Raw genomic sequence first — 17,368 nt, 5'->3', positions numbered from 1 at the left:
AAAAAAAGAAATGCAGAAGAAAAAGAATGAAGCCAACACTCAAAACACACTTTCTTGGTGCATCCGTGACCCATGAGTGAGACAGAGGTGTTGTGTCCCTTCAGATGTCTCACCGAAGTAACCGAGGAAGATGAAAAGTAAGTGAGGCATTCTGGGTAATAATAATCTCTCTCTCTCTCTCTCTCTCTCTCTCTCTCTCTCTCTCTCTCTCTCTCTCTCTCTCATTTTCTCTTGGCTCAATATCTTACGAGGATATCTATTTCTCTCATTCCTTTCTTTCTTTCTTTCTTCCTTCCTTCCTTTCTCTTTCTCTTCCTGTCAGTTTCTTCCACACTCTCACTCCCTCCCTCTCTCCCCCTTCCTTTTCCTTCCCTTCTTCTCTCTCTCTCTCTCTCTCTCTCTCTCTCTCTCTCTCTCTCTCTCTCTCTCTCTCTCTCTCTCTCTCTCTCTCTCTCTCTCATGGGTAGAGTGAGACACAGCACCAATATATCTATTTATTAAAATATAACTGAGGTCTTCACAATTGCTTACAAGGATACAAACAACATAATTATGAATATTATTTGTATGAGGGCAGGGAAGAATGGTGGTGGTGGTGGTGGTGGTGGTGACGGTGGTGGTGGTGGAGTTATGGGTTACCACTCTCTCTCTCTCTCTCTCTCTCTCTTGTATAATCTAATCCAGGTAACAGTAATAACAATAATTGAATTTCTTACATTGATCATTCTCTCTCTCTCTCTCTCTCTCTCTCTCTCTCTCTCTCTCTCTCTCTCTCTCTCTCTCTCTCTCTCTCTCTCTCTCTCTCTCTCTCTCTCTCTCTCTCTCTCTCTCTCTCTCTCTCTCTCTCTCTCTCTCTCTCTCTCTCTCTCTCACCACCATTTATGTATATACTTTTATTACAATAGGAAGTAATAATAATAATGATAATAATAATAATAATAAATAAATAAAATAACTATACCAGTGTAAAAACATTAATATTATCCTTTTTATTTTATTATTTTTTACCCTGCAATGGAATGTTATATGTATCTTGTCTGGCTAACGTACGTACACCTCTACCAAATAAATAACAACAATAAAGATGATAACAATAATAAGAATAATCAGCTATCAGTTATTTAAGTACTCTCTCTAGTAAGCATTTATTCTGCCCTAACAGCCTCCAGTCAGCCAAGTAAACACCTTTGACCTCTTATCTATGACCTCTCACCTCCTTTATAGACCACTGACCTCCTATGGGACCCTACCTGACCTGACCTGACCTGACCCCACAGTGTACAAGTTGCCAGCTGCTACAGGGGTCAACGTCCGCTGGCTCGACCTTGTAACAAATCGTATCTCTTATCATCGTAAAAGAAAACGAAGGTAAACAGATGCAGTTTTTTGGGGGCGGGGAAGGGTTCGGAATTAGGGATAAAAAGGAACGGAAACTGTGATGTGGTATATTTTTTTAAACCATCTTTCCATTTTTTATTTTATTTCAGGGATGTGTGGGTAATGGGGGAGCGCACTAATGGGGTGGTTGTAGGGGGGGTTGTGGGTGAAATATGTACATCGTGGTAACAACATAACGACTATCCGTTACATACGCTACGTAGGTATAATCTCTCGGCTTGAGCTACGCACGTTACGTTATACAGAATTGCAGCGTCCCCGTTCCGCCTCGCCTCGCCTAGTCACCGTTATACATATAGTACGTGAATAATTACTTTAAATAATGCCTCTAGGTTGTTGCTCCGATCCTCGAGACGCCCGTAATGCCCAGCCCGCCGAGCATCAACACATTGCATCACACACAGGAGGACTCGATCGCTCTTCGCCCCGAGCCTCCGTCAACTCAACCCTAATCATCACTCATTGTATCACATCAATATTATTATTATCTATTATTTTTACATTGCATCGTCATTGTAAAGAAAGAAAGAAGTAATAACAATGATGCCGTCACTCATTACATCACCTCATTATTATCAGTATTTTCTATTGTTATCTTTATATCAAGTATTGTCATTATAAAAATGCAACAAGTAATAATAGTAATGATAATAATAATGTAGTGCTGCATGTGGAATCTTGACTATTGTCATTCCAGTGATTATTATTGTTATTATCATCATTATTATTATGATATTTGTTGTATAGCTGAAATGAATGGAAGTAATAATAATAATAATAATAATAATAATAATAATAATAATGTCTCATCGAAATCAACATAACCGTCATTCAAATCACTATCATCATCATCATCAATAAATTATTATAATCATTGCACGTGTCTACGCTGCTGCTGTCGTTGTTGTCAGTGGCAGTGGCGTCGCCAACACAACACAACGCAACACAACCCAACCAATCCGGCATCCTTCCCTTCCCTCCTCGGTGGCATTTCTTCAGTAAGTTCCCCGGCAAGGACGTGTCGCACTCTGGTGAACAAAACTGTTTGTCCTGATGGCCTTTGGAGCACTTTTTCACATTGACTGCCAGAGTGCGACACTTCCCTCCGGAATGGTACAGCTTTTACTCCTAACGGCTGATGCTCAGCACAAAAAGTCTGTATATGTGTGTGTGTGTGTGTGTGTGTGTGTGTGAGGAACAGTCAGTTGCGTAAGTCCTCACACGTCAACTCACAATTAATATACAGACAATTATTGGCTCTGTACAGTATAAAATAGCATTATCAATACGTTTTTACAAGTTTTTACATCCACAGGTAAGTGCACAGTTTCCACACAATATCGTAAAGAAAGAGCAACACAAGGCGGGACACAGGATGCGCGGCGCAGTGCGGCGCCCCTGTCGGGGCAACACAAGGCCTACTAACCGTAAAGGAATCAGGACTCGTCAAGGGCCGTGAATGCATCAAATATTAACTCCGCTTGTACTGAAGACGATGGTTTAACTTTTCTGTGGTTATTTTTATATACTTTATATTTCTTTAAGGGAAGACTGTGGGCTCTGGTGAGAGGTGGCCACTGGCTTGCCTCAGCCTGCAGGTCACTGGCCAGACAGTCAGTCAGGTAGCTGGCCACTGGCCAGCCAGTCAGCCAATCAGACAGTTGGCTGGCCAGCCAATGAGCAGGTGAGCCAACTGGCTGGCCAGTCAGCCAATCATTGAGTCAGTCAGCCCGCCAGCACCTCTCACCACAAGCCACCAATGACAACATAAGCACATCATCCCTGTCAGGCGTCCTCTGAGAATGTTGACAAAACTTTGAGCGTCGTGGGGCAGGGGAGGGACCACGCCGGGCCACTCCTCTTTGTATTCTTCTCCTCCTCCTCCCTCGCCTGCCTCCCCTGATTCTTTAAACTCTCGTTGGCATAAATACCTCCATATAGTGTGTGTGTGTGTGTGTGTGTGTGTGTGTGTGTGTGTGTGTGTGTGTGTGTGTGTTGGTGGTTTAGCTAGTATACATATTGAAATCTCCAACGTGTGTGTGTGTGTGTGTGTGTGTGTGTGTGTGTGTGTGTTCACTGGTATACATACAAAGTTGCTTGAAAGAGCTCGTCGTGGAAGTACAGTGACCAAGGTACACTTCATGGGGGGTAGAGGTTATTGTTGTTGTTGTTGTTGTTGTTGTTGTAGCATTAAAACACTCACTGTACAATCACTTCAGTCTGCCAGTCACCTTGTGGCAGCTGCCGGCACCCCTGCATCTTGGTGCCTGGCCGGTCACAGGGGCACCAGCTCACTAGTTATACATAGGCAGCGATGTCCCTGTGTGATACTTGCCCAGTCACACTCCAGTCACCAGTTCATCGGTTATCTTTGTGCTGGGCCAGTCACCAGTCACTCACATTAGTCACCAGTTACAAGGGGTACCAGTTTGTCAGTTATCTCGGTGCTGGGTCTGTCACCAGTCACACATGTCACACATCCACACTAGTCACTGGTTACAAGGCTCACCAAACACTGTCACTGTATGCCCACCAATCACAAAGCTTCCGGCACTGCTTCAGCCAATCAGATCGCACAAACGACCTTGCCAGCGTCCGGGAGCCAATGACAACCAGCGTGGCCACTTGGGAAGTCCTGTGTGACCTGGGGCATGGGCCGGGGACACAGTGAGGACCCGGTGGATATAGCGACTTAGCAATGTCCTTCTGGCGGCACAAGAATATCAGTGGACTTGGGACACATTGGGGTGGGTGAAGGTGATGCCGTGGTTTGGCTACACTGCTGCTGCTGCTTGTACTGTACTGCTGGCTTGCACACGCTAATGTCACCCTAAAGCGTAATGCTACGTGGCTCTGGGGGACTACGATGTGTGTGTGTGTGTGTGTGTGTGTGCTTGTGTGTGTGTTGACAATCTTACAAAATACTGGAGCATCTACAGACTTCCTGGGTGGGTGACGTATGTATTTATGTGTGTGTGTGTTGACAGTCTTACAAAATACCAGAGCATCTACAGACTTCCTGGGTGGGTGACGTATGTATGTATGTATTTATGTGTGTGTATGTTGACAGTCTTACAAAATATTGGAGCATCTACAGACTTCCTGGGTGGGTGACGTATGTATGTATGAACGTATGTGTACAATCTTACGTATTCCTGTATACAGCCTTACGCTACGGGAGGGTCGGTCAGTCACCTCACCTCCTCTAAGGACTTCTTGGGTGACACTAAGGCCCGTATTCTTAAACGCACTGCCGGCCCCGTTACCACCATTCCCAAGGCCACAGAGAAGACTAACCAGGCTTTCTTGGGCGACCTTCCCGTCCATGGTGCGGAAGTCATGTAAAACTATCACTAGGATCACAAAACAGTTCTTGAAAATCCCAGCAACGTCCACGAGAGGCTTTTCAAACAGGAAAACTGAGGCGCCAATACGTTTAAGAACTTGGGCTGAATTAAGAGCGGCTGCTGAGTGGCGCGTACAGTCCAAAGCGTAATAGTGTGGTGCCTAAGTGTTGTGCTCCTACGCGACAGACGACTCTTCTACGGCAACGCTTGTGTGGCGGGAAACTCCTGGCTACGTGTGACCTTGAGACGCCCCCGTGCCCCCCTGCGTAAGACACTGAGCCGCGACACACAATGAACTAGCTTGGTATTTTCCTTTTGTTTATTTTTCGTTTCTTTTTATCTGTTGTTCATTCTTTCTTTGCGGGTTTACTTATAGTTTCACACATGCTTCCTTTTCTTTCTGTCTGTGTCTGTCTTTCTGTCTTCCTTCCTTCCATTTTTTGCTAGTTCACATATCACAACTAGTTTCACACACACACTTTCTTAATTCCTTCCTTCCTTTGCTAGATCACGTAAGTTTCACACACCGTTCCTTCCTTATTTGCTTTCTTTTTTTTCTTCTTTTCTTTTTTCCTTTGCTAATTCACATATCACAAGTTTCACACATTCTTCCTTTTTATCCTTCCTTCCCTTCATGCACTTCATCTACCCTGACACTGCCCTCAACAAGCCTTATACATATCCTTCTTTTGTCACCCTACCAACACACATACGGGGGAAGGGACAGAACAGGCTTGGAGGGGCTTCATGCATACCTTCCAGCTTTGGGTTTGCATACTTTGTGCTTTGTGGGGACTGGGGCAGACTCGAGGTGGTGGTGGAGTGGGTAGGGGGTTAGGGAGGAGTGTTAAGTGTGTTTTAATGAGGCTTAATAATTTTTTTTTCATGGTTTTAAGAGTCAAGGGAGGATGGGAGGGAGGTGGTAATGGTTGGGGTTGGGTTGGGTCGGGTTGGGTTGCATTCAGGGTAACAAACACGCACATCATTTTCTTCATGCATAAGTTTCGGAATAGATTTGAGTTTTCTGGCGTTTGATAAATTGGTTTGTCCGTCTACCTCTTCTTTCTTTCTCTCATTTTCTTCCTTCGATTCTTTTCTTGTCTCTCTTTGTACATTTTTCTTCTTTCTTTTTCTCACTGCTTTCATTCTCCTACCCTTTCATTCTTTCCTACTTTCTTTCTTTGTGTGTTTTTTCTTTTCTGTCATTCTTTCTTTCCTGATCCCTCTCTTGCTCTGTCTGTCTATTGTTTCTTCTTTTCTTTCAATCTCTTTCTTCCTCTCTTCCTTTCCTTCTTGGTCTCTCTCTGTCTCTCTGTCCATCTTTTTCTCCTCTCCTTCCTTCCTTCCTTCCTTTCACTTCATTCTTTCATTCTCCTTCTCTCTATCTGTCTATCACTATACTCTTCCTCCATAATCTCCATCTCTATCCATCTAAACGCCTTCACACACACACACACACAAAACACAACACACACACACATCAACCCCAATCTCTTATTTACCTTATCACTCAGGCACTACCGAGGCGTTTTATAGGCTCTGACCCCTTAGGCACAGTGTCACCCTACCACGCACCGCCCACCACGCATCCCACACGCACCACCACAGCTACGGAGAGTGTGTGACAGGAGGCTTGAGATGTCACCAGAGCTCTCGGCATCATTGGTTCGTTTCGAGATGGTACACTCTGTTGGGAGAAGCTTAGGCCTCTTCAGTTATTGTTATCCTGCTGTTGTTATCTCCTTCCTTTATTCTCTTTCTTCTTTTCTTTGTTCTTCCTCATTCTTCCTCTTCTTCTCTTGTTTTGTACTCTTGTTCTCTTCCTATCCTCCTCCTCCTCCTCCTCTTCTTTTTCGTCTGTTCTTGTTATTTTGTACTCTTGTCTGTAGATATATTGGCTCTTCCATGATTTTGTTGAGCCCTCGCCTCCTCTTCCTCTTGTTCTTCTTGTTCTTCTTCTTCTTCTGGTACCATGGGAAGGATGTGGTATGGTGGTGGTAATGGTGGTGGTGGTGAATGGTACTCTTCCTCCTCCTCTTCTTCTTCTTCTTCTTCTTCTTCTTCTTCTTCGGTGTCAGAGAACAATTCCATCACAATCACATTCTTAGAGGGAGTGTGACCCTCCTCCTCCTCCTCTTCCTTCTCCTCCTCTAGGGTCATTGCCAAACAGTCATTTCTCCTTTTCCATACGTTTCTCTCCTCCTCCTTCAGCAGGGTCTTCTGCAAGGGGCTTAGGAGTGCCTTGGAGGTGGTCAGGGGGGCGGGGGCGGGGCGGGGGGGGGTCAAGGGGGGCAGTAGTGTATGTATATAAGGCAGGAGATGACCCCCTCCCTTCCCCATCATCGTCATCATCGGGAGGGCACAGCACGCGCACACCACTGTAGACTCTAGACGAGGGCCGATGCACACACACGCACACACGCACACGGGCACATTCTCACCACCACCCTAGGCCGCTGTTGTTCCTTTGGAGTTCATGAGGGAGTGTGAGGAGAGGTTTAATATTCTTTTTTCCTTAATTGTGGTTGAAGTGAGGTTATGAGGTTGAGTGAGGGAGTGAGTTTTAGGAGGTGGGTAGTTATCTTCCTCCTCCTCCTCTTCCTCTTCCTTCTTTGTCTTCTCTTTGCAGACTGAGTAAGTGAAGGAATAAGGAATGTAAAGAGGAATAAGCTGAGTGTCTTCCTCCTCCTCCTCCTCCTCCTATCCTCTTCCACCTCTTAATCTTGCTCTTCCTCCTCCTCTTCTCTTCCACCTCTTAATCTTGCTTTTCTTCCTCCTCCTCCTCCTCCTTGCAGTTGTACAGTACACTTCACATCCTCTTCCTTCTCCTTCTCTTCCTCTTCTTGCATGGTGGTGGTGTGTGGCGATGGTGGTGGTGGTGTGTGGACAGGTGGATGAGGCTTATATCTACCCATCTATCCATCCTCTGGTGGTGGTGGCGGTGGTGGTGAGGCAGTGAGGCATCCAGACACTATCTTCACATAATAATATCCTGAAAGAGAGAATAGTGAGGTGAGAATATGGTGATGATGATAGTGAAGTGAAAATATAATGTTGGTTTATTAATGAATGTTTTACCAATACCACAAGCTCTCCCTTCCTCAGCCATTCCCTTGAGGTCAGTTAATGCCCATATCACAAGCTCTCCCTTCCTCAGCCATTCCCTTGAGGTCAGTTAATGCCCATATCACAAGTTCTCCCTTCCTCAGCCATTCCCTTGAGGTCAGTTCATGCCCATATCACAAGCTCTCCCTTTCTCAGCCATTCCCTTGAGGTCAGTTAATGCCCATATCACAAGCTCTCCCTTCCTCAGCCATTCCCTTGAGGTCAGTTAATGCCCATATCACAAGCTCTCCCTTCCCTGGACATTCCCTTTGGGCCAGTTCATGCCCATATCACAAGCTCTCCCTTCCTCAGCCATTCCCTTGAGATCAGTTCATGCCCATATCACAAGTCCTCCCTTCCTATGGCATTCCCTTAAGATTAGTTCAAGAAAGTATGCCCATATTACAAGCTCTCCATTCCCTTGAGGTCAGGTCACAAGCCCTCCCTTCCTTGGTCAGTTCACAAGCCCTCCCTTCCTTGGCCATTCCCTTGAGGTCAGTTCAACAAAATATGGCCGTATTAAAAACTTTCCCTTCATAACGCAGCACGGCATCATCATAAACCCTGTCACTCACCACAACACACACACACACACACACACACAACACAATTAACACACCCAACCCAACCCACCCACAGCACAGCACAAGACACCCCCAGCACCACCCACCTATACTCCAGCCCCTCATAAAAGGTCCTCCTCGCACTTGGGAATGTCAAAGATCTCGGCAAAGAGCGGCGGGAGTTTGAGCCTCGACCAGTTGGAGCGGAACCAGTTGAGGTGCTCGTGGTGGCGGGCGCCGATCTGCCGGAGCTCTGGCATACGCATCACCACGTTGGGGAAGAGGTGAGTCTCGCTGGCGTGGTTCCTGCCGACCTGGGGGATGAGAAGATGGGTGTGAGTGTGTGTGTGTGTGTGTGTGTGTTGTTGCTCTTTCCAGCTTTCATATCTCGCACTTGTTCTTATCCTTTCACAACTCCTCCTCCTCTTCCTCCTCCTCGTCCTCTTCCTCCTTCTCCTTCCTCTCTTCTTGCACCTCTCGATTTTGTTGCTCTTTCTGTCTTTCATGTCTTGTACTTCTTCTTATCCTTTCACAACTCCTCCTCCTCTTCGTCTTCCTCCTCCTCGTCCTCTTCCTCCTTCTCCTTCCTCTCTTCTTGCACCTCTCGATTTTGTTGCTCTTTCTGTCTTTCATGTCTCGTACTTCTTCTTATCCTTTCACAACTCCTCCTCCTCTTCGTCTTTCTCCTTCTCGTCCTCTTCCTCCTCCTCGTCCTCTTCCTCCTTCTCCTTCCTCTCTTCTTGCACCTCTCGATTCTGTTGCTCTTTCTGTCTTTCATGTCTTTTACTTCTTCTCATCCTTTCACAACTCCTCCTCCTCTTCGTCTTTCTCCTCCTTGTCCTCTTCCTCCTCCTCGTCCTCTTCCTCCTTCCTCTCTTCTTGCACCTCTCGATTTTGTTGCTATTTCTGTCTTTCATGTCTCGTACTTCTTCTTATCCTTTCACAACTCCTCTTCGTCTTTCTCCTTCTCGTCCTCTTCCTCCTCCTTGTCCTCTTCCTCCTTCTCCTTCCTCTCTTCTTGCACCTCTCGATTTTGTTGCTATTTCTGTCTTTCATGTCTCGTACTTCTTCTTATCCTTCCTCCTCCTCGTCCTCTTCCTCTTTCTCCTTCCCCTCTTCTTGCACCTCTCGATTCTGTTGCTCTTTCTGTCTTTCATGTCTCGTACTTCTCATCCTTTCACAACTCCTCCTCCTCTTCGTCTTTCTCCTCCTCGTCCTCTTCCTCCTCCTCGTCCTCTTCCTCTTTCTCCTTCCCCTCTTCTTGCACCTCTCGATTCTGTTGCTCTTTCTGTCTTTCATGTCTCGTACTTCTTCTCATCCTTTCACAACTCCTCCTCCTCTTCCTCCTCTTCTTCCTCATCCTTCTCCTGCCTCTCATCTTGTTTATCCTGTACTTCTTTATATCCTTTCACAAACTTCTCCTCCTCCTCCTCCTCCTCCTCCTACTTCTCTCTTCCTTTTCCTCCTCCTCCTTCTCTTTTCCTTCTCCTCCTCCTCATTTATCTTTCTGTTTTGTTGCTCTTTTCTCTCTTTCATATCCTGTACTTCTTCATATCCTTTCACAAACTTCTTCTCCTCCTCCTCCTCCTCCTGCTTCTCTCTTCCTTCTCCTCCTCCTCCTCATTTATCTTTCTGTTTTGTTGCTCTTTTCTCTCTTTCATATCCTGTTCTTCTTCTTATCCTTTCACAACTTTTCCTCCTCCTCCTCCTCCTACTTCTCCTCTCTTCCTTCTCCTCCACCACGACCACTACCAACACGTTCCTCTTTCCTTCTCGATCTTTCCATATCATATCAATCCTTCCTTTCCTCCTCTTCCTCTTCTCCAACCCTCCCTTCTTTCCTAACTGTTTTTTTTCTTCCTTCCTTTCTTTCTTTCTTTCTTTCCCCACTCCCATCACCCTACCTCCTCCTCCTCCTCCTCCTCCTCTTCCTTTTCTCCTTACTGTTTCTTCACCTTCCTTCCTTCCTTTCTTCTTTTATTTCACCACTCCCATCTCCTCCTTCTCCTCCTCCTCACTTCTTCACCCCCTGTCTTCTTTTTTCTTCTTTCCTCCTCTTCCTTTTCAATGTTTCTTCACCTTCCTTTCTTCTTTTCTTTCCCCACTCCCATTTCTCTACCTCCTCCTCCTCCTCCTTCTCCTGCTACCTGTCTGCTTCCTCACCTGTACTCTGAGCGCCTCGATGATCTTGTCCTGCTGCTGCTCGATGGCGCTGGTGTCGGTGATGCCCGGGCGGTCGGCGGTGAGCAGGACCACGGCGGTGAACAGGGCGAGCTCGGTGTCGTTCAGGTTGAGGTTGTTGAAGGTCAGCGCAAAGTTGAAGACGGTGGCCACAAAGTCTTGCTGTGGAGGGAGGAGATGGTGAGGGGTGATGGTGGGGGGAAAGGGGGGATTATGGTGGTGATGGGGAAGAGGGGAGTGATGGTTGGTGATGGTGGTGGTGGTGGTGAGGTTGTGGTGGTGGTGAGAAATGATAGTGAGGGTGGTGGTTGAGGTAGTGATGATAGTGGTGGTTTTGGTGGTGGATGATGATGAGGGTGGTGGTGGTGGTGGTGGTGGTATACAAAGGGAGGGTCAAACTGCTATATATTTCCGCTTAAATTTAAACCTAAGCAAAAACATGACATATATATTGACAATGAGACTTTCCCTTTCTTTCTCCTGTCCTTCTTTTCTCCTTCCCTTCCTCTCGTCCTCCAATGCTCTCAAGGTGGAGGAAGAAGAGGAGGAGTGTTTGGAGATAAGAAGAGCAAGAACAGGAGATGAAAGAGAGAATAAAACAAGAAAAGGAGAAACGGATGAGGTACAAGAAGAGGAAGAGGAGGAGGAGGAGGAGGAGAAGTGAATGGATAAGAAGAACAAGGATTAGCGATTGGAGAAAGAAAAGAGCAAACGGAAGAAAGTAATACATAGAACAGTGAGGGAAAGAAAGGAGGAGGAGGAGAAGAAAGAGGAGGAACTGGAATTACGGATAAGAACAGAGATAGGAGATAACAGAGAGAAAAGACCAAAGATACTACTACTACTACTACTACTACTACTACTACTACTACTACTACTACTACTACTACTACTTACATTATACATCATCTATATCTACTACTTATAATATCGCCTTTCTTCTCCCTCTCCATCCCTCCTCTTCCACTCTCCCTTCCTCCTCTTCCTTCTCCTTTTTCACATCATAAACTCTAATCACACAGTTTTCTTCCCTCCCTTTCCTTCTCCTCCTCCTCCTCCTTCTCCAGTCCCCCTCCTCCTTCCACTATCTCCTCCTCTTCCTTCTCCTTTTTCATGGCATACACCTCTAATCACACAATTTTCTTCCCTCCCTTTCCTCCTCCTCCTCCTCTTCTTGTACCTCATCCATTTCTCCTTCTTGTTGCTTTATTCTCTCTTTCATCTCCTGTCCTTGTAATTCTTTTCCTTCAATTCCTCTTCCTCCTCCTCCTCTTCTTGTACCTCATCCATTTCTCCTTCTTGTTGCTTTATTCTCTCTTTCATCTCCTGTCCTTGTTATTCTTTTCCTTCAATTCCTCTTCTTTCTCCTCCTCCTCCTCCTCCTCCTCCTCCCCCCGGTACTCACGTCAAACATCATCTCCATCTGGCTCCTGGTGACGTAGGAGCCGTCGCTGAAGGTGAGGGTGTTGTCGAGGGCGCTGACCATGCGGCTCACGTGCGTCAGCCACACCTCCAGGAAGCCCACCTTGATGAGGATCAGCTGGTCGTCCTGGGACAGCTCCGAGAACCCTGCGGAGGAGAGGGTGTGAGGAGCAGGCAGGGGCGGAGAAGGAGGAGGAACACAAAGGAAGAACAAACAACAGCAGACTTGATTGTCCTTACGAGACTGTTTGTGGCAAGCTACACTAACTATCTAATCAAAGGAGGAAGATGAAGGACAGCAACGGCAAAGGAGAAGGAGGAGGAGAAAAGGAGGAAGGAAGAATTTAATGATTAGAAGTATATAAGGTGAGAAGAGGAGGAAGAGGAGGGAGAATGAAATAGGAGGAGGAGGAGAACGAGGAGGAGGAAGGTGGAAAGGAAGAACTGTATGATTAGAAATGTATGAAATGAAAGAGGTGGAAGAGGAGGAAAGGGAGGAGTATGTGAGGAGGAGGAGGAGGAGTGTATGAAGTGGAGGAGGAAGACAAGTGTGTAAGGTGGAAGAGGTAGAAGAGGAGGAGGAGGAGGAGGAAGGGATGGAAGTAGGAGTGTGTGAGGTGGAAGAGGTAGAAGAGGGGGAGGAGGAGGAGGAAGGGATGGAAGTAGGAGTGTGTGAGGTGGAAGAGGTAGAAGAGGGGGAGGAGGAGGAGGAAGGGATGGAAGTAGGAGTGTGTGAGGTGGAAGAGGAGGAAGGAGAACAAGGGAGTAAGAGGAATATGGATTGAAAGAAAAATAGCAACAAAAATAATAGGAGGAGGAAGAAGAAGAAAAGGAGGAGGTGGAGAGAGAGGAAGAGGAGGAAGAAGAAGGACGAGAAGAAACGAGAGGAGGAGGAAAATGATAACGGCGGAAGTTTGAAGAGGAAAAAGAAGAGGGAGGAAAAGGAAGAGGATGTCTGTCTATGTATCTATCTATCTATCTTTATATATTGATCAATCTTTATCTTTCTGTCTATCTGTCTATCCACCTCTCTATCTATCAACATCTCTCTCTCTCTCTCTCTCTCTCTCTCTCTCTCTCTCTCTCTCTCTCTCTCTCTCTCTCTCTCTCTCTCTCTCTCTCTCTCTCTCTCTCTCTCTCACTCTCTCTCTGGCACACTCTCTCTCTCTCTCTCTCTCTCTCTCTCTCTCTCTCTCTCTCTCTCTCTCTCTCTCTCTCTCTCTCTCTCTCTCTCTCTCTCTCTCTCTCTCTCTCTCTAACAATGGCACCCGTCAGTGGTCCAGTGTAACACGATTGACTCTCGACCGTCACTTCCTTGAACTTAGTATTAACTGTAGAAAAAAGCAACGTTTGGAGCCATCTGATTAATGTAAAATCACTTGGTTTAGGACAGACCACTAGTCTGGACCATGGGTCTGTGGTCTGATTTTCTATGTAATTCCTCTCTCTCTCTCTCTCTCTCTCTCTCTCTCTCTCTCTCTCTCTCTCTCTCTCTCTCTCTCTCTCTCTCTCTCTCTCTCTCTCTCTCTCTCTCTCTCTCTCCTTCCTTCCCCCCCAGTATCTCTCTCCCCCCCTCTCCCTTTCTCTCCCCTTCACCTGACACTCTCTCCCCCCTCTCCTTGCACTCTCTTTCTCTCCCCTTTCACCTGGCACTCTCCTCCTTAACTGGCACTCTCTCTCTCTCTCTCTCTCTCTCTCTCTCTCTCTCTCTCTCTCTCTCTCTCTCTCTCTCTCTCTCTCTCCCCCTGGCACTCCCTCTCCCCCCCTCACCTGGCACCCTCTTGGCGAACTCCACGACCCGCTGTATGGAGGGCGTCATGAAGACCGCGAAGCTCTGCCACATGCTGATCTTCTGCTGCTCCAGCGCCTCCACCGTGGACGACGCCGCCTCGGGGTCGCTGCTCACCTCCGACGTGTTCTGCGGGGGTGAGGAGGTGGTGGTGATGGTGGTGGTGGTGGTGATGGTTTGGGAGTAGAGAAATGGGAGAGAGAAATAGAAGGTAGGGAGAGAAGGAAGGAGGGAAGGAGTGGAGAGAAAAGAGGAGGTGGGGGTGAAGGGGAGAGGAGGCGAGGGAGAGAGAGAGAGGAGGAAGGGAGAGAAGAAATTGAGGCAGGATGCGAGTGAAGGAATGGAGACAACAAGGAGGAGGAAGAGGAGGATATATAACACACACATATATACGTACGTACATACATACATACATGCATCTCTCTCTCTCTCTCTTTCTCTCTCTCTCAATATTTGATGTCGCTGCTGTTAGGTTTAGGGACAGTCCACCACCAAGTCTTACATACATACATACATACATACACACATACATACATACATACACACATACATACATAGCGTTTATGCATATGTGTGGTTTGAATATCTGTACCAATCTATGTAAATCTGGTGATGAAGTGTGTGGTCTGGACACGTGTAAATCTATGTAAATCTTAGCCCTATCGTCTGAGTGGTCTGGACATCAATGCAAATCTATGTAAATCAGGTAACAAGAGTGGTCTGGACATCTATGTAAATCTATGTAAATCAACTGTGTGACCTCAAGAAGGGGTAAGGTCAGGTTTGGCTATATAGTTAGTGACGGTCCTGGAATCTATGTAAATCTATGTAAGTGCAGGATGGCAATAGGTACTCGCGAAGGGGTCAGGTTAAGCATGTATATAACCCTAAGTAAGTGGTGGGTATCTGTAGTTATGTAGCCCACTGAGGAAGGGGTTAGGGCCTAGGGTAAGCATCTATGTAGCTCTTTGTATTACCCTCTCAACAGTACTATTAAATAAATGTATGAATAAATTTGTAGGCGGTATATTATTGAGATAAATAAATAACGGTATTATTCTATTTCTAGTGTTTGCCCATACTCACCCCTCGCAACCAAAATTGGCTAGGGGGCCATTGAGATTGCGGGGAATGCGGCGGTAAACATGAAATGCGTCGCAAACACATAGTTTTTGAGTTATGGGGGTTGAAAAATACCCTAGATGCAGGGGAACTCCTGCTCTAGGAAGTACTCACGAAAGGGTCACGTTAAGCATCTATGTAACTCTATGTAAGCGGTGAGTGGCTCTAGGGAGGTACACGAAGGGGATGGGTTTAGTGTGTCGAAGCAGTTATGCATCTCTTTGAAGGTTAGGTTAGCTTAGTGAGTGGCGTAAGTACTGGGTGGGTGTAGGTACTCACGAAGGGGATGGGTTTAGTGAGTGACGGTCACGGCATTTATGTATCTCTTTGAAGGTTAGGTTAAGTTAGTGAGTGACGGTAAAAGTATCTATGTATCTCTTTGTAGGTATGTTAGGTTAGGTTAGTGAGTGACGTAAGTACTGGGTGGGTGTAGGTACTCACGAAGGGGATGGGTTTAGTGAGTGACGGTCAAGGTATTTATATATCTCTTTGGAGGTTAGGTTAACTTAGTGAGTGACAGTAAAAGTATCTATGTATCTCTTTGTGGGTATGTTAGGTTAGGTTAGTGAGTGACGTAAGTACTGGGTGGGTGTAGGTACTCACGAAGGGGATGGGTTTAGTGAGTGACTGTCTTTGAAGGTTAGGTTAGGTTAGTGAGCGATGGTAAGAGAATCTATGTATCTCTTCGTAGGTATGTTAGGTTAGGTTAGTGAGTGACGGTAAGAGTATCTATGTATCTCTTCGTAGGTATGTTGGGTTAGGTTAGTGAGTGACGGTAAGAGTATCTATGTATCTCTTCGTAGGTATGTTAGGTTAGGTTAGTGAGTGACGTAAGTACTGGGTGGCTGTAGGTACTCACGAAGGGGATGGGTTTCCTGACGAGGGCGCGGGTCTTCTCCTCGGTGAAGGAGCAGTTGGCGTGGTGTGCCTGGGAGATGGTCAGGATGATGTCGTAGATGGCCAGCTGCCTGTTCTCCACCTCCCGCGACACCCCTTCCCCGCCCTCACCCCGACCCTCCCCCTCCCTCTCCCGCGACCTCTTGGGGACCCGACCGTATCTCACAGCTGTAGGAGAGAGAGAGAGAGAGAGAGAGAGTATTATTATTATTATTATTATTATTATTATTATCATCATCATCATCATCATCATCAATATTATGAGGGTAGCGGTGTTAGACAGTGAGTGTGTGTGTGTGTGTGTGTGTGTGTGTGTGTGTGTGTGTGTGTGTGTGTGTGTGTGTGTGTGTGTTTACTAATGCCAACACACTCATCACTCGGCTCCTCAACATCCTATACTTACATCATCATCATCATCATCATCATTATAAATATCACCTTTACACACACACACAAAAAAAAAAATAAGGTTCCAACACCACACTAGAGGCGATCAGATTCCATAACAAAGAGAATCCAACTCCATATCGAATAGGATCGGATTCTGGGCAGGGTAGGTTCGGTCCCATGCACAGAGGCTCTAAATAAGTGATCGAATCCCATGAATAAAGGAAAAGGAAGAGGCTGGCTTTGCAGGGTGAGGGGGTGAGGGAAGGGAAGGGAAGAGGGAGAGGGAGGAGGAAGGGTAGGAGACGGGAGAGAGAAGGAAGGTGGATGGGAGGAGAGAGGAAGAGAAGGGAGATAAAGTAGAGATACATGGAAGAGGAAGATAGGGAGATGAGGAGAGGGAGGAAGGGAGAGAAAAAAAAAGTAGACAGGAAGAGAGAGAGAGAAAGGGGAAGAGAGAGAGAGAGAGAGAGAGAGAGAGAGAGAGAGAGAGAGAGAGAGAGAGAGAGAGAGAGAGAGAGAGAGAGAGATGGAAAAAAAAAAGTGAAATGAAAGAGAGAAAAGAGAACGTGGGAAGAGAGGAAAGAGGAGAGGGCGAGAGTAAGGGGAGGAAAGAGGAGGTGGAGATAGACAAATGGAAGAGAGGGAGAGGGAGAGAGAAGGCAGGGAGAGAAGGAAAGGAAGGAGGAAATGGAGAAGGATGGAGGTGGAGGAGTCACCCATATGTCTTGTTCTTTAACTCTCCAAAACACAAATACTCGTGTCCTCTCGTTCTCCTTATCGCACAAACTGAACTCACCAATACGAAAAACAAAGAAATGAAAAGAGGAAACACGGATATCCCCCTGCACACACCTGGCCGTTAAATTACGTCCTTACTCTATTGCGTCGTCCTCTGTTTCATGATGGTCGCCTCCTGCCCTTCCGTTAACACCCAACGTTTGTCTTTTTCCCTCTATGCCTCTTGTGCTATCTAGTTTTCTTAGCTATTTGTATACATCTATCTGTTTTCTATCCATCTATCGTGTTATCTGTTTTGTATCCATCTATTGTGTTATCTGTTTTGTATCCATCTATTGTGTTATCTGTTTTGTGTCCATCTATTGTGTTATCTGTTTTGTATCCATCTATTGTGTTATCTGTTTTGTGTCCATCTA

The 17,368-nt window shown here is 46.3% G+C and overlaps 1 protein-coding gene across 3 annotated transcripts in view; it reads right to left on the bottom strand.

The window, feature by feature from the left end:
- Positions 1–5,232: 5,232 nt before the first annotated feature.
- Positions 5,233–17,368, bottom strand: part of LOC126999239 (ecdysone-induced protein 78C-like) — a 174,458-nt gene continuing 162,322 nt past the window's right edge. For all 3 annotated transcript variants that reach the window (XM_050861627.1, XM_050861628.1, XM_050861625.1), the window contains 6 exons: positions 15,787–15,992; positions 13,787–13,934; positions 12,000–12,163; positions 10,577–10,756; positions 8,521–8,727; positions 5,233–7,737 (listed from right to left, as the gene is read on the bottom strand). In XM_050861627.1, coding sequence (XP_050717584.1) covers positions 8,536–8,727; positions 10,577–10,756; positions 12,000–12,163; positions 13,787–13,934; positions 15,787–15,992 — 890 coding nt within the window. In that variant the 3' untranslated portion in view covers positions 5,233–7,737; positions 8,521–8,535. The remainder of the gene's footprint in view (positions 7,738–8,520; positions 8,728–10,576; positions 10,757–11,999; positions 12,164–13,786; positions 13,935–15,786; positions 15,993–17,368) is intronic.

Source organism: Eriocheir sinensis, chromosome 16, assembly GCF_024679095.1.
Source record: "Eriocheir sinensis breed Jianghai 21 chromosome 16, ASM2467909v1, whole genome shotgun sequence".
NCBI lineage: Eukaryota > Metazoa > Arthropoda > Malacostraca > Decapoda > Varunidae > Eriocheir > Eriocheir sinensis.
This window is presented reverse-complemented; position numbering and strand designations above follow the sequence as displayed.